Here is a 26,350-nt window from a genome sequence, read left to right as displayed (position 1 = left end):
TTGAGCCTTTCATTCCTAGGAACATTCTTGTGAACCTCCTCTGGTCCCTCTGCAAGCCCAGCACATCCTACCTTAAATATGGGGCCCAAAATTGCTCTCAATATTCCAAATATGGTCTAACCAACACCTTAAGGTGTCAGCAGTACATACTTGCTTTTATATTCTAGTCCTCTCAAAATGAATGCTAACATTGCATTTGCCTTCTTTACTACTAACTCAATCTGCAAGTTAACCGTAAAGGAATCCTGAACCAATCATGACTTCCAAGTCCCTTTGAACCTCTGAGTTATAAATTTTCTCCCGATTTAGAAAATAATCTACACCTTTATTTTTCTTACCAAAGTGTATAACCCCACCCTGCTCTGTTGTATTCTATCTGCCACTTCTTTGCCCACTCCCCTTCTAACGTGTCCGAGTCCTTCTGCAGACTACTTCCTTCTGTGACACTACCTACTCCACCTATCTTGGTATTGTCTGCAAACTTGGCCACAATGCCGTCAGTTCCTTCATCCAGATTATTAATGTATAAAGTGAAAAATTGCAGCCCTAACACTGACCCTACTAGTCACCAGCAGCCATCCTGAAAAGAACAACTTTATCACCGCTCTCTGACATTTGCCAGTCAGCCAATCTTCTATCCATACGAGTATCTTGCCTCTTACACCATGGGCTCTTAATCTTGTTTAGCACCTTCATGTGCAGCACCTTGGCAAAGGCTTTCTGAATACCCAAGTAAATAACATCCACCAATTCGCCTTTGGTTAACCTGCTTGTTACCTTGTCAAAGAATTATAACAGATTTGTCAAGCAAGATCTCCCCTTAATGGAATCATGCTGACTTCGTCCTATTTTATCATATACTGTACTTTCAAGTATTCCAAAATGTCATCCTTAATAATGGACTCCAAAATCTTACCAACCATCGAGGTCAGGTTAACTGGCCTATCACTTCCTGTCTTTTGCCTCCCTTCTTAAACAGAGGTGTCACATTTAATAGACGCAAAGCTGAAGCACCAGGGAAGGAGAGCAACAACATATGTCAAGCCAGTTTTCCAATTAGTATTTCCAGGTTTTATTTTCAAATTAATTTTTCAGAGAAGGGATATTTGCTTGGACCATGTTCTGCCCTGAAATTAAAAGCATTAGTTGTAACTTTTAATAGTAGCTATGACAGACTTTCAGGTTGTAAAATAATTTCCACAATGTTACATGCATTTTTGCATTTCTTCCTCCTTCCATCTTTCTCCCTCTAGAGTCCTGTTCAGACACCCCATGTTGGAACTTAACTCTTCATGTTTGGGCAATTTTTGTTGGAATGCTTCTTATAGAGGTGATCTTGCATGCAATGAGCTGCCAGGGGAGTGGTTGAGGCAGGTACATTAACAACATTTAAAAGATACTTGGACAGGAACACAGGAAAAGTTTAAAGGGATATGGGACTAGCTTGGATGGGAATCTTAGTTGGCATGGACCAGTTAGGCTGAAGGGCCTGTTTCTGCACTGTATGATTCTATGACTCTCTCTTTTCCATGGTCATATTCAGTTGATCATCCTTTTAGGTCTCCCTTGGTATCTTCAAGTTGGGGATTTTTTAAAAATTGTTTTCTACCTAACTTAATTTATTTTCTCATTTTATACGAATTAATAGCTGAAATAGTCACTCAGCTCCTCAAGTCTGCTGCAGTACTTAACAAAGTAATGACTGAACTGAATGTGACCACAATCCTGTGATGTTATCTGCCCACAGTAACCTTTCACCCCCATGCTTATCAAATAACTGTATCTCTGCCTTAAAAATATTCAAAGACTCTATTCAGAACCTTTAATTGTCCTTTCACAAATACCTGTGACCAAAGTGCACCTTGCCCCTGCTTAAAATCAAATGCAAAAAACCAAAACATGACATTCATGGTTTTTGTTTAGCACTTTTTAGCTCTTGCCAACCAGATCCTGGATTATTCTGCCAGAAAAGAAACAATTCCATATGATTCTAAGAGTATCTTTAATTCACGGTGACAAGTCAGCATTTAGAAACAACCCAATCTACATATCAATTATTTTAGCAACCAAATGCAATAATTATTTTGGCAACCAATATTACTATGTGCCTCATAGAATTCTTCTGGTTGGGTTCATACTTTAAGGGTTCATAAATTAAATCTGCAAAATTTTTATTGATTTATACTTGACTAGCTGGTTTATTTTATATTGCATTAAAGGAACCTCTACGAAGCTAAACCAAGCTGAAGATTTTCTTTTCATAAAGGATGGTGCATACTGAAATTGTTTAAGAACAAATATTTGATTCAAACCTATGATAAGATATTCAAAGGTAATTTGAGAGTTTCACCATGGCACAGTGCACCATTTTTGTGGTCAGCAGTGCAAAAAAATTAAGATTTAGCATTCAAATTCATCTAATAATTTATTAAGTATGGAGGCCATGACATTCGGATATCTATCAACTAATTGATAGCATTTTTGTTTCAGCAATGACGATCACTATAAAACCAGTACCAAGTTCTCAGGGATCGACATGAATGCAGCTAGATTACTATTCCACAGACTCGTACAGTCTGACCATCCTCGTATTTGTCAACAGGTATTATGTGTTCAGTTGTCTTTGTATAACAAAACATTTTATTCTGTCAGCATGTTAGTTGAAAATAGAAAACAACAGGTATTTTTTTAGTATTGCTTATCGGTCTTGTTTTAGCACTTGGAATTGATCTGATATACTTCCCATCAGATTTTGTCAGATAATACTGCAGGTAGTATACAAAGTAGTGTGTCTAATCTGAAGTGAAGGAGGAGCACTGATAAATGTGCTGTATGTGGTTGAATGGTTCCCATCTATTTTGTGTTACATGTTCTCTCTTAGCTTAAAGAATATGTACTTTAATTTATGTTGAGAACATCAGTTGCTTAGCTTTTTTGCATCAGTTGCTTAGCAACTGCTATAAATACAACTTTTAATTGTGGCATCAGCAAATGAAAGCTTGCACTTGCATTACCTAAACTCGGCATCTGTGTCTTCCATTATTTTTTTCCAAATTGCTTGTATTAACCTAACGAACCTACCACAATATGCTAATGTATTCAACCAGAATAAATAATGAAATAGAGAGGGAACTTAAGGCTCAACTTGGGATTCATGAAAACAACTTGGAGCAATTTACTCCTCCGTTCTTTTCAACAGTATTTTATTTTCCTCCTCCCCCCCGCCCCCCTTTTTGAATATTAACATAATTTTAAAAATGTAGCATTAGTGCAACAAAGTGGCTCTGAGGTAAATGACACATTCATGACCTTCTCCCTCTATTTCTGATGTTGTTATATAATCCCATATATTTCCTCTGGAGCCCATAGTTTAATACAATGTTTCTAGGTATATTCTGTCCAAGGACCTGTACAAATGAGCCCTAATTCCTCTTATGGGCTGCTTCATTATATGTGAAGTTAGGAATGGAATTGAATGCTGCAGTCCTCAGAAAGTACTGCTTTTCTGACGTCATTATGGAGGAACAGTTAGTTATAAAGCACCTGAAGGTGGTTCACTACTGAGTGCTGGACAGAGGAGCTGGTGCATAAATGGGTGACCTCTAATAACCATAGTCAGATCTTCATAGTGTGATTCTAGATAATGGAGAATTTTGCTAATTTCCTGCTGACTTCAATTTTATTATGGTTCCTTGGTTCACACTTGAGGGCAGCAAGTGGCACAGCTAGTAGAGCTGCTGCCTCACAGCTCCAGAGATCCAGGTTCAATCCTGATCTCCAGTACTGTCCATCCTTGTGACCTGTGTTTTTCCTCCTTGGTGCTTCTGTAACATTGCAAAGACATACAGGTTGGTAGGTTAATTGGCCACTGTAAATTGTCCCTTGTTTGTAGTTGAGTGGTAGAATCTGGAGGGAATTTAAGAGAATGTAGAGAGAATAAAAATGGGATTAATGTAGGTTTAATGTACAATGGGTGATTGATGGTTGCTACAGACTCAATGGGCCAAAGGCTCTGGCTCTGTGATGTATTTGTCTATGACTTATGACTTTTAACTGTTGCTTGTGATGTGAAGAACAGTTGTAAAGACTGTGAGCTGAGATTACCTTTTGTGAAGTGTGGGAAATTTAATGGGGTAGTATTTCTCTTTGTGACAATTTATCGTGATAAGAATTAATGTTCCAATTTGAATTAAAGCATTTGGTTAAACTGCAGTTGCCTTAGTCAAAATGTTTCCATTCTAACCTTGCGAGATGTTTCCTTGCAGATATAACTGATTTTTGTAAACTTTTAACTTGAATGAAGATTCAATAATAGGTCTCTAGGTGCCTTTAGTAAGAAGGGATTAGTTTTGTTTCCAAGTGTTGATCTATATTTCTTCTTTCATCTCCAGATAGCAGCCAGTATGGAGAAAAATTTAATTCCAAGACTTTCCAAATCCCCACCTGATATAGAGGCTTTGAGGATTTATATTACTCTTCCAGAGTGCCCTCCCATGAATGATGTCAACAATTATGTGACATTAGCTATTCCGTTCGCAATGGCTATTATAAAATTGGAAAAAATGCCACTGAAAGTACTTGGTAAATATACTTTATAAAATTATTGGCAATTGTGGGAATTACTCAATATTCTTTGTTGAAATGTTCACTTCATCTTTACATCCCTGAAATACAGGAAACTAGTTTGACTATTGATGATACAGAAATATGGTTGTAACTTCCACTCAGCTTAAGTTTGTGTTAGTGGCATTGTATATGTCACTTGTGTTGAATTTTGTTTAATCAAACTATGTTAATTAGCCATATATAGATATATATATTTTAAAAATTTGAAAATAATCTGATTGAGAATTTAGAGCCAAAGCTCTAAAGTCACAATGGAGAAAATGTCGAGTGATGGGTGATATCACCCATATAGTAATTTATTCCCCTCTGACAATACAGCAACTTCCAGATTCAAATGTTTTATATATTATGCTTTAAGACAACAGCTGGTCTTCTGTGTAAAAACTGAAAAAGCTGGAAACACGCAGCAGGTCAGGCATCATCTATGGAAACAGATTCCTTAACCTTTGGACTCGCCCTATGAGATTCCCTTTGTTCTACCCATCCTTACCCCACCTTCTCACCTAACTTGTTTTTCTCTCTTCCCAGTCTGGCAAAGGATCCTGGGCCCGAAATGTTAACTGTTTCTTTTTCCTGATGGTGCCTGATCTGCCTGAATATTACCATCATTTTTCTGTTTCTATTACCTTTACATATGTTATATTGTTGTCTTTTGCGATGTCATTTACACATTCTAATTCATTCATCCATCATAGAAAATTGGTGGGCTGCACTGGAACCTGCTTTCTTTCAGAAGGTTGTGGAACTTTATAAGGATGTTGTAGTATTTCTTCTGAAATTGGCTGAGGTTGGGATGCCCAACTCTGAGCAAATAACATGGAATAATTTTCTAAAAACTTCCCTGGAAGTATTGGCAATTCTTCATAGGGTAAGTCCATGCAAATGGCATTTGCAAATTCTTGTTAATTGATGTTGTTCTATGTGACTTTGTCCATCTTTGTTACTTAAATGCAGTGTTCTCAAAATTTCTGTTTTGGTGTGTTCTAATTCTTTTCATTCAGGTAAATGAGAGAGCTGGGCAGATAATTCAGTATGACAAATTCTATATCCATGAAGTACAAGACTTGATAGACATCAGAAATGACTATGTAAACTGGCTTCAACACCAAGTATATGGAGTAGTAAGTAAAAGATTTTTGCCTGTACTTAAAGTTCTGAATATTTCTTCACTGGATTTCATGTGGAACTAGAAGTTACAAATGTTTTAACTGAGCCGAATTACCATTGAGCAGAAAAAAGATTAGAAAAGAATTGTACTTTTAAGTGCTTCAAATATAACTAGCCATAATTTTACACCTGAAATAAAGTCTGCAGCCCTGGATGTCAGACCCATACTGCATTTCGTAAGTGTAGTTTAACAAATATATGGTTAGTATTCAGCCATTGAATGTTACCAATCAAACCAAAATAAGTAATCCTTAAGTTTTAAAGGATTGCTTGCTCAATTTTCTTTAAATTTGCCATTCACAAGCCAGTAAATAACAAATCAGATTCTTTCACAATGTCTTCTACTGCTTCACTGTTTTGAGTAAGTTTATCAAACTTGAGCTGCATTAAAAACAGATGTAGTCCTGAAATCAAAAGTAATAAATTTACCATTAATAATTAGTAAACAATTTTAAAAAAATCTTGAATAAGGTTTTACAAAAATGCAGATTCATGGCATTGATGCTGAGATGCCTATATGGTGGTGTTGCTCCATCTTGAGTCGCATGATTTATATGTTGCATTCCAGAGATTTGCATACAAAATCTAGGCTAACTTTGCAGTAGCATACTAAAGGAGTGGTGCACTGTCAGGTGATGTTATGATCCCATGATACTATTTTGAAGGAGAGTAAATGAGACTGCCGTGGATTCCTGGCTAGTGTTTATCCTTCAATTAATATATCTGGTCAATTTCTAATTCCTGTTTGCTGCATGCAATTGACTGCTGTCCCAAAGTTTCATGTCCAGGAGCTGCTGAAATCTATTTTTTGACTCCAGCCCAACATGCTTGGATGTATTAATATTTCATAAAGTGGAAAACAAAATCTTCATGTGATGAAAACTTTATTCATTTACATTATTTTAGATGCCGGATATGCCGATTACAATTTGTACTTATCCATTTGTATTTGATGCTCAAGCAAAAACCACACTGCTGCAGACCGATGCCATCTTACAAATGCAGGTAAGTACATTTTCTGTTGATCATTAACATCATAACAATAATCTGTTTTGTGTTCTAATGCAAAGTTTTGGTAAAGGAAATCATTACTGCCATATTTGATATGTCCCTATTTAATCAGAGCAAAGTACTGCAAATGTTGAAATATGAAATAAAACAAAACAGAATATCCTGAAAATATTAGCAGAGTGAGAGGCAACAGTTCAGAGAGAAACAATGCTTCAGATCATTGCCTTTGCTGTTTCACAAAAGACTAGTTCCTAGTGGATGGTTCACAAAAGCTAGTTTACAGGTAAAGCAAGTAATTCAGAAAGAGTAGAAACTGTCGTCATTTATTGCTGCGGGAAATGTAGGGTGTTATACCGATTATTTGGTGTATAGGCCTTCCCCAAGTTACAAACACCCAACTTGTGGACACTCCGTACATATGAATGAGCATTCAGGATTGATAGGGATGATTTTTTCTGGCTGCTGCAGGTATCTTCTGCCAGGTAGGGACAGGATATTTCTGTGTGCCTGCTCTCCCACTACCCCTCCCAGCCACAACACTGGGGCTGGACCAAGCCAATCTGAGCTGGGAGCACTGAGCAGACTCACTCCCTCACTAAGTCTGAGGCTGGCTGGCAGCTGCTCTTCCCATGCCTGCTCGCTCTTCAGTCACAGCTGTTTCTGTGATCATCTCCAATGCACTATTTTTGTTCATTTCCAATTTATGAACAATTACGGTTATGTACAATTCTCAGGAATGGAACCCTGTCGTAACGTGGGGACTGCCTGAGCTGTGTATAATATTGGTCTCCTTAATTAAGATAAGATGTTAATGTGTTGGAAGTGGTTCAGAGTATGCTTATTAGATTAATACTTGGAATGAGTTGCCGTATTATGAGGAAAGACTGGACAGGCTAGACTTGTATTTGCTGGAGTTTAGAAGAGTGAGAGTGTACTTGATTGAAACTCCTGAGGAGTCTTGACAAGATGGATGTTTTCTCTTATGGGAGAATCTAGAACTAGGGGTCAACATAAAACTCAGATCACCTATTCAAGACAAATGAGGGGAATTTTTTTGAGGTTCATGAGACTTTGGAACTCCTTTCCTTCCTCAAAGGACAGTAGAGCGAAGTCTCTGAATCTATTTAAGACAGAAGTAAATAGATTCGTGAGAGGCAAGAGGCAAAAGGTTAACGGTTTGGTGGGAATGGGGAATTGAAGCTGCATTCATATCAACCACTATCTAACTGAACATATGAAATATAAGCAGGCTCAGAGGATGGAATGGAGTATTCCTGCTAATTTATATGTTCATCAGAAACAATGAACATTTAATATTGCGTTACTCAGGTTTTATTATTTGATGTTCTGGATTGACATTTTATAAATGGGGAAAAAACCTAAGGGAACTTTATCATTTAAAATTGTTGATGCTATTTTAAAATGTCAAGGTACTCTGTCACTGGCACCATCTTAAGAAAATGAGCCACGTTATTAAACGTCCTTTATTTTATAATTCTGAAGCTAAACAAATGGCAAAATTCCTATTCAGTTATTGCTATTTCTTGGTTTTAAAATATTTAAGTGTTTGGGATCCTTTCCAGTGGCAGATCATCTTTATTTGCACAATTTTCCAATATGTGAATTCTGCTTTGGACGTTACCAATGTATTGGCAAATAATTCTGAGGCTCAAAGGACAGTAAAAATCCCATCCTTAGCACAGGAATCCCTGTGAACTAGGTGTTACAGAAATGTTTATCTGATCCAAGATGGCACAGTGAATGATTGTGGTCAAAATTTGTTAAATATTTTGTGTCAGTTTAACCATGACATTGGTGTTGGGAAATCTTTAAATCCATGTAATTGCAGCCACTTTTGGTCATAAGCCAATGTCCTGTGTTCAGCCCATCTTCTCTGCAGTAAAATTGCAAGTTGTTTTGTGTAAGTAGTTGGAAACATCAACCCAGTTACTTCATGATATAGTTAAATTAATTATCTTTGGAAGCTGCTGTTTTCTGTGCAAATGGAGTAAAACTTAAAACTGGAAGCTAATGTGGAACATTTATAAATCGGTTTATTTCTATGACAGTAAAACACAGATATAGGAAAATAAAAAGAAAGGGACTATTCAGCCCTTCAAGTTACTGTGCCATTCAATATAATCATTGTTGATCTTCTACGTTAATACCATATTCCCAGTCTTTCCACACAACCCTTGAAGCCTTTTTGTCTAGAACTTTTTTTTGTGTATATTCAGTGACTTGGCCTCTACTGCCTTCTATGGTAGAGAATTGTACAGGTTCACCACCCTCTGAATGAAGAATTTTCTCCTCATTTCAGTCCTAAATGTCTTACCATCATTTGCCTTTACACACTTTAGTTGGAATCTTGGCCTAGAGGTTAGTGATGAGCTTCTATTTATGTTTGTATGTAGGTAAAGTTGCTTTTGTCTATTTTGTCTAAGGTTGAGCTTCACGTGCAGTAAAACCAAAGCCCAAGTTTCATTTATACTCCTCACCATGAAAGAGAAGTATCACTGAGATGAAGGATATAGGCCCTACCACCTTAAATGCACTATGAATGAAGAATTGTTAATTAAGAAGATGTACTCATCTGAATATGAGGCTTTAAGCAGATTTTAGGTAATTCGAGTGGACAAATATATTATTTCGTTCCGCTCCTTGGGATGGAAACTGCCGGAAGTTTCAAGAGCAAATTGTGAAATAGCTACTTAGTGGTGACAATACATAGGGATTCATTAGGTGCTGCTTTTATGTCCTTGCTATATTTTGATTTTGGATATAAATTCTTTGCCAAAAACAGGCTTTACTGCAAGAAAATCTGGCTAACCTGAGGTGGAATTTTTTTTATAGTGGGCAATATCTTGGCATCATAGAAATGCCAAGGATTATTTTGAGAGATTAAATTTTATTCAAGATCATATTTGAAGGTAGGTAAGCTGTACACAGATTTTTGGAGATTTTTTAGATACTTAACAGTCGAATTGAATTTGGTAGTAAAATAGGAATTGCATTGGTGCTGTTGTTGCCATGAAAAAGGGATAAATTTTCCACTGCTTTGTGAAATTAAAATATACTTCAAAAACACATTTTCTTTTTGACGCTTTTATCCTGATTTTCTGGTAGTTATTCCACCTCTATCTTAGTGTTTTTATTTTTTAAATATATTTAACACTAAACCAATTACTAACTTTTTCCTTATTACAGATGGCAGTTGACCAAGCACACAGACAAAACTTTTCATCCTTTTTCTTGCCTGTGGTCGATACAGTTAATCCTTGCCTTGTGCTGATTGTACGAAGGGACCATATTGTTGAAGATGCTGTGCAAGTATTGAGAAAAAGCAAAAATGTTGACTTCAAGAAACCATTAAAGGTAACATTTTCTGTGAATAGTAGCCTGAATGCACCTTGTCTAATTTTAGTAAATTCGTTTCTATGACTCTTTGAATTGTATCATTTTGAACAATGTGTGAACCTGAAGTCAGTCACTTCCATAGTATGGAGACACAACATGAGACTACAGATGCTGGAGTCTGGAGCGGCAAACAATCTGCTGGAAGAACTCTGGGAGGAAAGGAATTGTCAACGTTTTGGGTCAAAACCCTGCATTGGGTCTGAGTGTGGAGAGGCAAGATGGCCATTATGAGGGGCGGCACAGTAGCGTAGTGGTTAGCGCGATGCTATTACAGCGCCAGCGATCGGGGTTCGATTCCCGTCGCTGTCTGTAAGGAGTTTGTACGTTCTCCTGTGTCTGCATGGGTTTCCTCCGGGTGCTTCGGTTTCCTCCCACATTGCAAAGACGTACGGGTAGGTTAATTTGGGTTTAAAATGGGCGGTGCGGACTCGTTGGGCCGGAAGGGCCTGTTACCACGCTTTAATAAAATTTAAAATAAAAATTTAAGGAGGAGGATGATCGTGAATTCTGAGGTGATTGGTGGACTGAGGAGGGGTGTAAGATGACAGGCAGGTAGTGCCAGGTAGGGGAGGTGAGCGGGGGTGGAGTTGGAAGGCAGTAGCAGGTGAAGGATAGATGGAGGCAGAGAAAGAGAGAGGAAGGAGAAAAAAACAATGGAGCAATGTGGGAAGGGGGTGTGAAAATAAGAGACAGCTGCTGGATGGAGAGGAGCAGGAACACAAAGTGCTACCGGTGCTGGATACTGATAAGTAAAGGAGGTGAGAATGGGAACCATTAGGGGAGAGGTGAACAGCAGTTGTAACCAGATAGGGGGAGGGGGTACCTGTGTGTGAAGTGGGTGGATTGAACCTGGAGGAAGATGGGGTCTATGATGGGTGAAGGAGGGCTGGGGGGAGTTTTCTAATCCCTAAAATAGGAAAACGCAATATTCATGCCATTGGGTTGTAGACTACCCAGGCAGAATATAAGATGTTATTTTGCTTCATCTGGTAGTAGAGAAGGCCAAGGATGGACAGGTCAGTGTGGGAATGGCAAGGGGAGTTGAATGGTCTGCAGCTGAGAGCTTGGGGTGGCCATTGCAGACTGAGTGTAGGTGCTCTGCAAAACAGTTGCCCAGTCTGAGCTTGGTCTTGCTGATGTAGAGGAGGTCACTTTGGGAGCACCAAATGCAGTAGGCAAGGTTGAAGGAAGTGCATGTGAACCTTTTCCTCACCTGGAAGGGCTATTTAGATCCCTGGATGGTGGTCAGGGAGGAAGTGTAAAGACAAGTGTTACATCTACTGCGAGGGCAGGGGAAAGTGCCAGCAGTCAGGGAGGGATGGATGTGGAGGGATGAGCAGACCAGGGAGTCACATAGGGAGTGGTCCCTGAGGAAGACAAAGGGGTGGGAGGAGATGATGTGGGATCTCGTTACAGCTGGCAGAAATGACGAAGGATGATATGCTGGATGTAGGGGCTCATAGGGTGAAAGGTAAGGACCAGGGAACACTACCTCTGTTCAATCATGGGAGAGGTGGGGTGAGAGCAGAAGTACGAGAATCCAAGGAGATGTGAGATCAGGCTCCATCAACCACAGCAGAAGGGAAGCTACACTTCCTGAAAAAGGAGGACATTTTAGATGTTCTGGAACAGAAGGCCTCATCTTGAGAGCAGATGTGGTGGAAACAGAAACGGGGAGAAAGGGATGGCATCACAAGAGACAGGATGGGAAGAGGTGTAGTCTAAGTAGCTGTGGGAGTCGGTGGGTTTATAGAAAATATCAGTGGATAGTTTGTCACTTGAGAAAGAGACAGAGTTATCTAGAAAAGTGTCAGGAATGGTCCATGTGAATTTGAGAGCAGGTTGAAAGTTGCTGCCAAAGGTGATAAAATTAAGTTCTGCACGGGTGTACGAAGCAGCACCAATGCAGTAATCAATGTAATGGAGAAAGAGTTGGAGAGTGGTACCCAGAGAAGTTTGTAACAGGGACTGTTTCACTTAGCCAACAAACAGACAGGCATAGCTAAAGCCTATGCAGGTACCCATGGCAATGCCTTTGATTTGTAGGATGTAAGCATATATTGGCCTTATTGTACTGGGTCCAGATCCTAGAACTAACTAACTAATTTCATACAACTGCAGAGGTTCAAGAATATGGTTGCCAGCTGAGGGCAAGCCAGGTATTCAGTGGTTGTCCATGTCAACCAGGAATGATCTTTTTCAGAACACATGGACACATCTAAGATGATCAAAACATTGAACTACCTAATTGTAGAGATACTTTATTAACTTGCAGACCAATGGTTCTGGACACAGGCTCTTCTATCCATCCTTATGGCCTTAATGTTGATAAATCTTAGAGACCCACTAAGTAGACAAACTACATATGCCAGCCATCAACTATCCCTCCCCCAAAGTACTGCAAAGTGTCAGGGCCTTCTTACTCAGTTGCATTATAGTATCCCACTGCAGTGCTATTGAAACTGTGAATCCTTCCCACATATGCAGAAAAACCTCAAAATTACTTTCAGTGCTATCAAACTGAAAATGCAGTCAGACCCTCTTTTTCCACATTGTTATCCAAGTACCTACTTCTGACTAGTGTACTTTGCATAATATTTGTGCTTGAATTTAATTACTTTTATAAAGGACACAGGATTTTCATAGAAGGAAGAACAGATATAGATATATATATATATATATATATATATATATATATGTAAAAATTACAAAGCAATGGTTAAAAATTCCAGGAGGCCACTTATGAAAATTGAAATTTGATTTGGTCACGAAGTGAGTCCTAGAGATGTACTGTACAAAACAGGCCCTTAAGCCCACTGAGTCCACACCAGACCCCTTTACACTAACCTAGGTTTTTTTGCAAATTTGCATGAGTTGTTCATGAATATAGAGAGTACAGTGTGTGGAAACACAAAAGACAGAGAAGACTGCAACAATTGAAAATTATTATATTAATGGGAAAAGACAAAATTCCTCCAATTTCAAAGATTGTCAATTTATCTTCAATGAAATCAAGTAGTTCCCAAGTGTCTGTATCAAACTGATGAACATCTTTTTTTCACACACAGGTTATTTTTGTTGGAGAAGAAGCTGTGGATGCTGGAGGTGTCCGTAAGGAATTTTTCCTCTTGATTATGAGAGATTTACTGGATCCTAAGTATGGCATGTTTCAATATTATGAGGAATCTAGGCTCATCTGGTTTTCATGTCAGGTATGAAAGTTTTAAAATTCCCTTCCTACTAATAATTACTCTTTAAATATCTGTGACATCACCAGAGCCTCTGGGTTACAAGAAGCAGTTGATGCAAATGAGGAGAATTCCTTTAAGAAGTAATGTATGCTGTGGGTAAAGAGAAACTGGAGGATATACCAAGATTTCCAGAAGGCATTTGATAACATGCTGCATCAAAGGTTATTGCAGAAAATTTAAGCTCATCGTGCAGGAAGTATCATATTTGGTATGAATAGAAGAGTGACTAACAGGACAAGGGAAGTAGGTGTAATGGGTTTCTTTCAGGTTGGTAAGACGCAACAAGCTGTATGTCAAAAGGATCAATGCTAGGGCCTCAGCTATTTGCAATTTATTGACAAGTCTTGAATGAGGCATCAAAGTAGCTAAATTTTCTGATGACACAAAGATATGAAACAAATTAAATTGTGATGAGCATATAAATAGGCTCTAAAGGATTATTAATGGGTTAGGTGAGTGGATAATGATCTGGCAAGTGGAGTATTAAGTGGGAAAATGTGAAATTGTCCATTTTGGCTGGAAAAATTAAAAAAGCATATTATTTAAGTAGTGAGAGATCGCAACACTGAGTTGCAGAGGAATCTGCGTGTCCTGACACATTCATAAAATATGTTGTTACAGTGAGTAATTAGAAAAATTAACAATGTTATTGTAAGGAAGATTGAATAGAGAAGTAGGGAGATTATGCTTCATTTTTAAGGTATTGACGAGACCACATTTGGAGTACTGAGTAACACTATTGGTTAAATGTTAATGTATTGGAAGCATTTCAGGGAAGGTTTAAGGGATTGATACTTGGAATGGACAGATTGTTTTGTGAGGAAAGGTTGGACAGTCCTGCTTTGTATCCACTGAAGTTCAGAAGAAAGAATTAGGATCTGTTTGAAATATATATGATCATGAAGGGTCTTGGTGTTTCATCTTCTGGGAGAATCTAGAACTAGAAGTAAATTTAAAAAAAATATGCGGTTACCCATTTAAGACAGTTAAAGCAAAACATTTTTGTCAGAGGTAAAGTGTCTTTGAAACTTGTTTTCTCAGAGGATGATGGTAAAAGTGTATGAATATTTTTAAAGTAGATGTTGGTAGATTCTCATTCAGCAGGAGTGAAAGATTACCAGACTATGTGGGAATGCAGAGTTGAAGTCACAATCAGATCAGCCATTATTCTATTGAATGGCAGAGTAGGCTTGAGGGAGCCAAGTGGCCCACACCTCTTTGTTTTCACCTAATGAAGTCTGTTGCTGGTCTGGCAAATTGGGTCGATTCTAAACTTATTGGCCCTGCTGTTTTCTATTTTTGGTTACCCAGTAAGATAGTAAATGTTTTTTGAGTATATTGTATTCTACTTTTGAACATCAACTTTAAGAAAGGCTTTCAAGGGTAAAGTCCGACTAATAATGTTAGAAAAGCAAATAACTGCACATTCTGGACATCTGAGTGTTAGGATATGATTATCTTCTGAAAATCAGCTATTTGGCGATATATCATTAGAGTTTTATTAATGCCAATTTTGCAATATTCCTTAATGTGAATCATGAACCTTTCATAGCATTGTGTTGCACAGTCACAGGATTGCAAAGCAGAGTGAGCATTACGATGATGAAATCACAATTCTGTTTTTTTTTGTTGTTTAGACCTTTGAAGAAATTGATTTATTTCACTTGATTGGTGTTGTTTGTGGTCTTGCCATCTACAACTTCACAATTGTTGATCTGCACTTTCCATTGGCTTTATATAAGAAACTCCTAAATCAGAAACCTACTTTCGATGATCTGAAGGAATTGATGCCTACTGTTGGCAGGTTAGTTAATATGATGCCATTTTATTAATTCAAGTACCCTTCACATTCTGGCCATTACTGATTGAATCCTGGTTGCATCTTTCCAGCTTTTGCTCTTTCTCACTCAGCTTTTGGATAAGATAAACATTAACATCAATATTAACAAAATTTGTAAGCTAAACCTATTTAGTTTCAGAAATGAACTCCTTTTAACCCTAGTTCATCTCATCATTAGCAATTATTAATCATTAAATTTTAGAAATCTCTAACCATATAACTTGTTTAACAATTTTAAAAAATAATCTGTTTGCCTCAAGATTTAAAAACTACCGTTTCCCTATCCTCCTCGTGTCACCTGACCTCTCCTGGAATCCAATGTAACTTTAACTGATCTTTTTCTTTACATCTAGACTGCTATGTTGTATATTTTTCAAAAAATACTTGCAGTTTAATTTTAAATGTTTGTTTTCCTATTGAAATATCAGAAGGTCAGGTGTACACACAAGCAGTTTGATAAATCTTGAACCACTGCTGATTTTGTATTTTTCTGGTAGTTATATGTTTATAATAAGTAATATTTTTGAAGACACAGAATTTGAGCATGTATTCAGGTATCAGCAAATCAATTATTTCTTTATCAATCTGAATTTTTACGTAGGAGTATGCAGCAATTACTAGATTACCCAGAAGAGGATGTGGAAGACATCTTCTCCCTCAACTTCACAGTAAGTCATTATCGAAAAGAGACTTTCAAAGCACATTTATATGTAGTGATTTGTCTGTGGGTGTCTGGAACCTGATGGAGGAAATAAAGTAAGTTTGCTCAATGAAGTTTGATATTTAGCATTGACGTAAAATTAAAATAAGAGTTTTCTTTGATCCATAATAAATATTTATGTAACATGATTAACTGTTGTGATTCTTCAGAGTTTGGTGACAGTGGAATATGCAAAATATTAATTTTTAAATGAAAGATCATGTAGGCAAAACAGAAATAGAGGGGAAAGATAAAATGCTCAGTTTTGATTTTTAAAAAAATTGAGGTCAGTATTGGGTTATATGTCTAATTATTTGAAGCTTCAAAAACAAATTAGCATTAATAGAAGTGTAAATAATTATGAAGGAATGTGATATAATATTAGTAAAGACACTGCTTATGCCTGAACATTCCTGAGACCTTAATTTCTGTTTGTAATATCTTTGGAAATAGTAATGGGGAGAGTGACAACATTAACAGAGGATTCTGTAACACTGCAACTATCAGGAGATTCTCATGGTGTTGAGAAAAATTCTTCAATAAGTCAGACCGGATATAGGAAGATAATGGTACATCTTCCATTGTACAATGCATGTAATGTATAAGTATTAGATATGTAACACAAAACAATAATGATCAGTATGGTAAAAGTATAGTAAAAAGTCGTAAATAAAGATACTCAGCTGGGAAAAAGAACAACTTCTTTTGGGGGGTTTTGGGGGATAGCAGAATAAATGAATCTGGTCCAAATAAACTGAGTGGTAAAAGCTGCAAACTGGCAAATTAGGTCAATAATTGAAGATCATTGATATGAGTTTGGTGGAGGACAAAAATAGAAAACAATAGGATTTTTTTGCATAAGTACATATTTTTAAATTATATCTAAAAGAGAGTGACAGCAAGATTTGGTTCACTGACCCTGCTCCACATCACAGTTGACAGAGCAAATGTAATTAGGACCAAAGATATTAAAGCAAATAGTGATATATGGAAAATATTATGGGAAAGTATGTGGTATTATTAAATACTAAGATCAATGTTGACAAAATATAACAGAAGTGAGAAAGTAGATATACCCAAGGAGGATATATAAATTATCTTGAAAAGGAATAGCAGGATACATCGTAAATGAGTTGAGTTGCACCCTGCTATGTTGAAAAGTTAATGAGTTGATGGCAAACTTCCTTTAATATGCATGCTTTGCCTTGGAGACTAGTCAGTGTCACTCTTCCTCAAGAAGAATGGGACGGATAAACAATTTTCAATATCAGATTTCCCCCACATTTTGGTTTAATCTGATTTCTGTTGTGAAAATTTATAAGAAACCATAATTCAATTGCAAAAGTAATTACAAATATTTGATACAAAATTGGCTTGGTGGAAGGAGTCAGAGGTTGATAGTGGATGATTGTTTTTCAGATTGGAGGCCTGTGACCAGCAGTGTGCTGCTGGTACGCTGGATCCACTGTTACTTGTCATCTACATTAAGGATTTGGATGAGAATGTAGTTGGCATGATTATTAAGTTTAGAGATGACCCCAAAATTAGCATTATGATGGTTATCTGAGGTTACAACAGGATCTAGGTCAGCTGGGGAGGTGAGCCAAAGAATGGCAAATGGGATTTCATTTGGACAAGTGTGAAGTGTTGCTTATCAGGGCAGGACTTGAACAGTAAATGGCAGGGCCCTGGAGAGTGTTCTAGAATAGAGACCCATAGTTCCCTGAAAGTGATGACACAGGTACACAGGGTGGTGAAGAAGGCATTAGGCACGCTTGTTTTCATGGGTACAAGAGTGGGACATCGTGTTACAAGACGTTGGTGAGACCACACTTGTAACAAAATGGGCTTGGTGTAATTGAGTGTAATTCTGGCCACCCAGCTATAGAAAGGATGTCATTAAGCTGGAAAGGGTGCAGAAAAGATTCACAAAGATGCTAGCAGGACTGGAGGGTTTGAGTTACAAGGAGACACTGGATAGGCTGGGGCTCTTTTCCCTGGAGCGTGGGAGGCTGCAGGGTGACCTTACAGAGGTATACAAAATCATGAGGGGTATAGATAAGGTGAATGGCTACAGTCTTTTTCCCACAGTAGGGGAGTCTGAAACTAGAGGGCATAGGTTTGAGGTGAGAGGGAAAAAAGATTTAAAGGGACCTAAGAGACAACTTTTCCCACACACAGGATGGTGGGTATGTGGAACGAACTGCTTACAACTTTTAAAAGACATTTGGACAGATGCATGGATGGAAAGTTTTAGAGGAATATGGGCCAAACAGAGGCAAATGGGACTAGCTCAGGTAGGCATCTTGGATGGCAAGGATGGCCTGTTTCTGTGCTGTATAACCTTACTGACTTATAGTCATATTTGATAAATGTTTTTAAGTAACTAATTGTAATAGATAAAAGGATGATGTTGATGTTTTATTTGTATAGGTCTACAGTTGCATGTTGCAAGAAAGAATAAAGTAGATAAAGATAGAAAATTAGTAGGAAACTATTGGAGTAGATGACTGTTGCAAAGTGGAAAAGTTCATTGTTCTCTACTTAAAGGGTCAGAGCTGGTTATATTTTTTAAATAGTTTGGTCTTGTGTATGGATGATTTTTTGGAAATGTATATTTTCAAATTCATACCTCAGTTTTGAAGCATTTTCATTCCCATTGGGACTGAATATAAACTTTCTATAGTATTGCTTTTTTACTGTTTTCTATATTGTAATATAACAAGGTATTGTTCTTGTATTGGTACCATATGACATTTAGCACTGATTTTCAGCCCTTTTGACAAACAGTGCTTGTAGATATTCAGTCTTTCAAATGTTTAATATTGAACTAGTCACCTGAGCTGAAGTTTTGTGGGACTATTCAATCCTTGTATTTGAGGGGGTTGGTTTTATCTGAGAGGTGCCCCAAAATCAATCTTAAAAATTCAGATTCTGCCTTCTATTGATAACGTATTAAGTACTTAAAACAATATCCTTCTGTGTATTTTTGGTGCGTTTATAATCTTGTAAAGGAGAAACGAGCTGAAATACACACCAAAACTGAGTAAATCTAGAAAAATAATTATTATAATTCTTGTTCTCAGTTGGCTCTGATGTATTTTAGCCTCCTATGGTAAATGGCTCTTTTCTTTGACAAAACTCTTAACCAGTGGTTCAGTTAATGTTTTAAGATTTTTTCTTGTGATTTTAACTTTCCTCAATTCTTAATCAGATTACAGTAGAAAAGTTTGGTCTAACGGAAGTTAAAGAGTTGATTCCAGGTGGCACCGATATTCCAGTTACCAAAGATAACAGGTGAGAAACATTCTCCAGTGCAGAAAAGTGTTAGTGAAAGACTCAGCATGTATTTTTGAAAACAGATCATTTGTGAAAAACATAACTGTAGATTACAGAAAGAATTTTAGGTAGTATATGGAAGTTTAATGCAGTCACTGAACTGCAGATACACAGCTGTTTAAATCTACAATATTATGAAGGTAATCCCCATAACTTAAAATGACAGCAGATGATTGCATGAATTTAAACACAAGTTATAAGACCAATGATTTACATTGTGGAGGGAGGATTGAGAGAGCGAAGTACCTTCAGAAATTATTGAAAGAGAATGCATTCATACAGAAGCAGTAGTTCCTCTTTCCCTGATAGCTGATTAGTCTACTTTGGTCACCATTCTTTTAGTCTAGTTCATTACACCAGTGGTCTGTCCTAACAACTTCTGTAATTCATTGATCTGCATTTTAAACTGGCTCCCTAACTATTCTTTTTGATTCTGATTTCTTTTGGAAAAAATATGATTCAAGATGTAGTTTACTCTTAATTAGAACTTGTTTATTCCAGTTGTTTAATTAAAACTAAAATTACATCAAACGCATTTCCTGTGGTATTTTCTATAAATAATATAGTTGGAACAATGAGAATTCACGTAAAGGGACCTGTTAGAGGTGTATAAAATTGAGAGGCATAGGAAGGGTACATAGTAGGAAACATTTCCCTGTAGATAGTAGGAAACATTTTCCATCTAAAACTAAAGGGCATAGATTTAGAGAGGATCTGATGAGGATTATTTTTTTAATCTAGAAGATGATTGGAATCTGGAATGCACTGCCAGAGGAGGTGGTAGAGGCAAAAGCTCTCACAACATGTAAGAAGTATCTAGCCAAGCACTTGAGTCACCATGGGTCAAGTGCTGTTAAATGGGATTAGTATAGATGACTATTTGATGGTCAGCTTGGACATGGTGGGATGAAGGGCCCATTTCTGTGCTGTATGAGTCTATGATATTTTAAGAAAAATAATTTTAAATTAACAATTGTAAATTATATGTGAATAGCTCTTCTAAATACCTGACTTCCTTCCAACTTCTGTAGCTCTTGCATTACTTCATTGATCTTTTCCCTATGCTGAAACTTATTAAATGTAACTTGTAAAAGAAGTCAATTGACATGAAGTAGTTTAGTTAAAAACCAGCTTTGTTTTGAAGGGTAATGCAGAGAGTAATCTTTTTAATTTCCTGGATATTAAAAGGCTTTCAAGATGGTTTTATTTGGATTTCATTTTCTTTAAGGAAAATCCTAAGGCATTGTATACATTTATTTAAAAACAAGGGAAAGGGTAGGTCCACTCGAGAACAAAGGATGGAATTTATGCCTAGAGCAAGAGGGAGTGGCTGAGGTACTAAATGAGTACTTTACATTAGGATTCATCAAGGAGAAGGACATGGCTGATGAGAACAGGGAGGGGTATGGTGATATTCTAAGGCACTTTGATATTTAGAAGGCGAAGATATTGGGCTCCTTGAAGAGTATTAAGGTGGATAGAAGGCGAAGATATTGGGCTCCTTGAAGAGTATTAAGGTGGATAAGTCCCTGGGTCTGATGGGATTTATCCCAGGATACTGAGAGAGGCAGAGGAGGAGATTGCTCAGGCCTTGTCAGGGATCTTTGTATCCTCTTTAGGTGAGGTTCCCGAAGAAAATTTATAGGACAGTGAGCCATGCATCAGTCGTAGGGAAATTATTGGAGAAGATTCTTGGGGACAAGACTTAATTGCATTTAGAAAACCATGGACTTGTTAGGGTTAGTCAGTGTGGCTTTGTGCGGGGAAGGTCATGTCTCACAAACTTGATATTTTCTTTTGAGGAGGGGACAAAGGTGATTGAGGGTAGGGCATATTGTCTACGTGGACTTTAGTAAGGCACTTAACAAGGTCCCTCATGGTAGGCTGATCCAGAAGATTAAGACGGTGACTTGGAAGTTGGATTCAAAATTGGCTTGGTTATTTAAGACAAAAGGTCACTATGCGAACTTGTGCCCTGTAGTTTATTGTACATCTGATGCAGCATGTAGTTTCCAGCACATTGATATCAAATATGCAGCATAGTACAGCTGACCCACTACTTGCCAGCTTTTCAGCAATTTGTGCAGCTCAGCAAAGCCTTGCTGATTCATCCCATTGGTGAATTCTGCACCTTGTTGATTTCATAAACTGAAAACTGTACTAAAATTCAAGGTATTTAGTTAAGTTCACATTTATTGTCATAGGGATACATACACAGGGTATATATAAATGCCATGAAAATAAATACCATGATTATAATATGTCGGAGTGAAGACAATCAAGTCCTGATCTTAAATATCTCTTTTATAAAATGAATCACAATTGTAATTTTAAGAAGCAACCGGGAAATTGTAACTTGACCGATCATGTGGTAACAAAGTTTGTGGCAGAATATAATGGAACTATAACAAAAAGCCTCTGTTCATTCTGAAGAACAATCCAAGGAAATGTGGTCTAATCATCCAAGCATTTCATATCACTCAATGCCATAATAAAATCAAGATACCTATCCCAAACTATTTAATTAATGCAAGCAACTTTTCCAACTATGGTGGCAACTATTTGAATGATGGTTAGTGGCCTGAGGAAAATCAAGTGACCTTAATAATCCTGGCTTGTTCCATACTGCGATTACCCTACTCCCATCACTGCATTACTTATTGTTGCATGCCTGCCGATTACGGGCTTTGGTGACTTGTGGAATGGACATGAATGAGAAGAGAAAATTGTAGAACATCAGTACCAGATAGCAGGAATTATTGTCCATTAAGTGGCAATAAAGTGAAATATTGTTTTGCAAGGATTCTGCAAAGTCGTGTTTGATGGATCAGACAGGGCCTGGTGGAAAAAGGAGGCCTGATCTTTGAAAATAAGTTAGTTCCTTTTCCTCGTGGATGTTGCTCCCAGCTCAGATGGTCTCCACCCACAATAGACAGGTAGGGCACTCCGAGAAAGGGAGCGGCGTGTTAAATAGACAACATAGTTCATGCCTTTTTCCATCGCCCCTGGTGTTCACAATTCTGGTCCCATTCCCACACCTACTTCACGTCAAGGTGATCTGTCACAAGAACAATAAATTAAAATTTAACATAAAATGCTGTTTTTCCCCACTTCTTCCACAGTCCCAGATTGAGCCAGAAATCTCACTCTTTCCCAGCTTCTCTCACTAAGTCTGACACTTCCCACTGATCAAAAGGCCAGGAGGGTCTTTAGTGAGTGCAGATGACTCCAGTCCAGCTATCTTCCAATCTGCATAGAGGATAACTGGTGGCAAGTGTTGCAGTAAATGTTGTTCAGCACCACCTTTGATCTGACAAATCATTGTCTGAAAGGAGATCATTACTGCTGTGCATCACCACTATATGGCTGTTAAGTTTTAAAGAAAAGCTGATAATACAGATTTCTATTGAGAAGTTACTAGGTCATCACTAATCATCACTGAAACTTTCTCTGGCAACAACAGAGTCGAGTATCCGGTTATGAAATTTGCACTTCCTGGCAATAATACCACAGGAGATAGCATAAAGCTTCTGTATTATGCTGAAAATGATCACAGCTCAAAATTTTGCTGTAATAGGAGTTTTTTTGAAAACAGTTTTTAAAAAAAAGTGACTTCATGGTTGAATGTATTATTATGTCAGTATTTCTTTGAGTTAACCAGAAATTTTGTTTGCATTTTTTCCAGACACGGATTTGTGGATGCATACGTCGATTATGTATTCAACAAGTCAATTGCTCCATTATTTGGTGCTTTCTATGAAAGCTTTCACAAAGTGTGTGGAGGGAAAGTACTTCAACTCTTCCAGCCTAATGAATTGCAGGCAATGGTTACTGGAAACACAAACTATGATTGGAAAGAATGGGAAAAGGTTAGTGTAACCACACTGCAGGTGAAGGAACAAGTAATTTGGAAAATGTAGAATGGTAGAACTATGAACAAAACAAATTTAAGATACTAGTTTTGAAAATGGTTACTGCCTACCAAATAGCACTATTAGTTTCTTGCCTCAGTGGTCTTGTACACTAAATGAAGAACGCTTTGACAGTTGCTATTGTACACAATGTACAACCGAAATATGTTTCAGTGGGTTATGATACAAAATATAGTTAAATGCAACAGTTGTTTGATATTGCATCATAGTAACTTGGATTTCAGTCAGTGGCAAAATAACTAAGTTGCCAAGTTCTCTGGTGTAGATTTCACCTTTCTGTGTGTCATTTGGTGTCAGGTATCAATTTTTGAGGCTCTCTAAAATTTTGATGTCATCAAGCAGGCTGAGCAGCCAATCAGATTGAAAAATTCTCAGACATGAAAGCAGAAAGCAAGCAGCACAATTTTTAAATAATATTTTCAATTATCTTAATGAACAAAAAAACTCAGTTGAGTATCTGGTAGGATCTGGGGAAAAATTAAAATAGATATTGATTTAAAAGTGCAGATTTTTGAACTAGTTGAGGGAATGATAAGCCATTCATTTTGTTTGGGGCCAGAGAAGTTTGTATGTATTTATGGTTTAGTAGAGTATCACAACTCATGCAACAAAGCATAATATTTTCAGGTTTTTCTTTTGCAGTGAGAATGCTTTGCAAGTATTTAATATCTGATTGCTAATTTCTGATTATGATGTGGAAAGTTATAAAATAGCACCCTCTATGGAGGAGCAAGGAATTGCTGACAGCAACTTCTGTTTTTGCATAATTAACTCCATAGTTACTGAATTTCAAAATGTAATGGTGCTATTGTTGGGAAGTTTAACCATCATTGCAACCATAATATCCAATTGACTTTATTATCCTAGATCATATCTTTAGTTGATCTAAGTAATGACTGACTAAATATAGCAGTGAACACTTATTATACTTGGACCTCCGAGCTAGCCACACAGCTGAGCTCAAGTGAAATCATTAGGTTCAACCTTCTAAATTGCCAATGGAACTCCTCTGGGCAACTTGAAACAAGTTTTGGAGCATATCATCCAGTGGCAAGCAGATGTTCTGCAGTTATTCCATTGTGAGCTCTCAGCATCTCAAGATGGCAGAATGCAGCATAGGTGCTGTTTCTGCATAGACAGCCTGCTGCTCTCTGACAACCGTCTGATAGTTAGCATAGCCTTGCCTTGTGGCTCCTGAACCTTGCCTTGTGGCTCAACATTGCATTTAAATCTTCACTGTTCAGTCGGTAACACTTGACCTACAGAATAAAGACTAAATTGTCTAAAAAGAACTATTTTTCATTTAAAACACTGAAAAATAACATAAGAAAATTTAAACTAATTTAAATGAATATGAAAAAACAGAGTTTTAATAAGAGCTGACGCCACTCATTAATTTGAATGGGGATTGGTGTGCTCGCACCAGATTTAACCAGCCACAGACTTGGCAGGCAGACTTTCAAGCCTGAAAGCTGAAGATCATACTTACTCATTGAAGTCCATGAGGGGTCCATCAGAGTACTACAGAGGCAGACCGTGGCAGCAAGATGGAAGGTGCAACCAATGATTTAGGCTGATACCACACCAGCAACCAGGTCATCAAGTGATGCCTAGGTAAAATCCAGTATATGTGCTGGCACTAGGGCAGAAGATGTACTGCATTATATTCCTTCTGTAATATGAAAAGGAAGCTCTTCAAGGCCAAGTGCTGTTTCAAAATCCCTTAGCAGTATTCCTAACACACTATTTGCGTTTCATGACTATCCACTTGTGTTTTCACCACTGCTTGCTTAATCTCATGATTTTGCACTTATCCAAATTGTACTCTTACTGCTACCTTTCTGTTCACTGACCTAGTCTGTTCAAGTTCTTATGGATAATTGCATACTGCTAGCATCATTGGCTGTTGCAACCAAATTGCTAAAGTTGGCTTGAAAAATATCCTATACAATCACAGCTGTTTTAAACGTCAACTATTCTAGAATTTACATGCAATTGATTTTCATGTTGATATTTCCAATAAAAAGTTATGTTCAAAGCATAACTTTTTAATCTATAGCCTATTGATTTTTCAAGTGACTTTATTTTATATATAGAATACTGAATATAAAGGAGAATATTGGGCAGAACATCCTACCATCAAATTCTTCTGGGAGGTGTTCCATGAACTACCTTTGGAAAAGAAGAAGCGTTTTCTGTGTAAGTTTAAATGAATTGAATTAGCCTGGTTCTATTTATGATTTTATCTTTTTTCAAGTATTTACATGCTTGGTGCTCCAATTGAATCTGAAAATGATTATATTTTCTTTTATTCTACAGTGTTTCTAACAGGTAGTGATCGTATCCCAATCCTTGGTATGAAGAGCCTGAAATTTATCATCCAGCCAACTGGAGGTGGAGATAATTACCTTCCAGTGGCACACACCTGTTTTAATCTTCTGGATCTGCCAAAATACACAGACAAGGAGATCCTTAAAACCAAACTAGTTAAAGCCATAGATCATTATGAAGGTTTCAGTCTGGTGTAAAAAAAAGAAACTCAAACTACAATTTTTGACTTTTGAGTTGAATAAAAGAACCCCTGGAAAGTACATGTTTGGCAAGAAATGCTGTGTGAGGACAAATTGAACTGAACAAAATACAGTAAAGAGCTTACAATGTTAAATTAGCAGCTTGTATAGAATCATGTATACTGTTAATCCTACATATTAAAAGTACATTTACAAATTATGCATATCAATGCTCTATATTGATAACATCAGAAGAAGCGCTATTACCTTACCCGTTATGTAGAAAGTCGAGTGGAGTTCTGGGAGACTGGAACACAGATGCATGAAAAATTCACCTTTAATTTTTTTTGTTGCGTGTTTGCAAAAACAAATTAAGTTGCTTGTAAGATTACTTGTTTTATAATTGAGATCCATAAATAATGTTAAGATTTTTATGATACAGTTACTTTACAGTGTAGGGTAAAAGCATTGGGAAAAAATATACAGTTAACAGCACTGGCATGCTGTAAATAGGAGCTTGTGTTTATAAAATCTACTTCTAGACCTCTTCAATCCTT

At 37.2% G+C, this 26,350-nt stretch overlaps 1 protein-coding gene across 2 annotated transcripts in view; it reads left to right on the top strand.

Annotated features, from left to right (window-relative positions):
• herc4 (HECT and RLD domain containing E3 ubiquitin protein ligase 4) overlaps window positions 1–26,013 on the top strand; it is a 69,418-nt gene extending 43,405 nt beyond the window's left edge. The window contains exons 12-24 of one of the 2 annotated variants that reach the window (XM_052027569.1): window positions 2,491–2,602; window positions 4,392–4,581; window positions 5,322–5,494; window positions 5,628–5,747; window positions 6,700–6,798; window positions 10,012–10,179; window positions 13,290–13,433; window positions 15,110–15,276; window positions 15,914–15,980; window positions 19,227–19,309; window positions 23,037–23,220; window positions 25,380–25,482; window positions 25,603–26,013. In XM_052027569.1, coding sequence (XP_051883529.1) covers window positions 2,491–2,602; window positions 4,392–4,581; window positions 5,322–5,494; window positions 5,628–5,747; window positions 6,700–6,798; window positions 10,012–10,179; window positions 13,290–13,433; window positions 15,110–15,276; window positions 15,914–15,980; window positions 19,227–19,309; window positions 23,037–23,220; window positions 25,380–25,482; window positions 25,603–25,811 — 1,819 coding nt within the window. In that variant the 3' untranslated portion in view covers window positions 25,812–26,013. Of the gene's footprint in view, window positions 1–2,490; window positions 2,603–4,391; window positions 4,582–5,321; window positions 5,495–5,627; window positions 5,748–6,699; window positions 6,799–10,011; window positions 10,180–13,289; window positions 13,434–15,109; window positions 15,277–15,913; window positions 15,981–18,193; window positions 18,310–19,226; window positions 19,310–23,036; window positions 23,221–25,379; window positions 25,483–25,602 lie in introns of those variants that run through there. The other variant, XR_007957287.1, reaches the window with a different exon arrangement.
• The last annotated feature ends 337 nt before the right edge of the window (window positions 26,014–26,350 follow it).

Source organism: Pristis pectinata, chromosome 12 (assembly GCF_009764475.1).
Source record: "Pristis pectinata isolate sPriPec2 chromosome 12, sPriPec2.1.pri, whole genome shotgun sequence".
NCBI classification, from domain to species: Eukaryota; Metazoa; Chordata; class Chondrichthyes; order Rhinopristiformes; family Pristidae; genus Pristis; species Pristis pectinata.
Note: the sequence above shows the minus strand (reverse complement) of the source record. Positions and strands in the feature narration are given on the sequence as shown.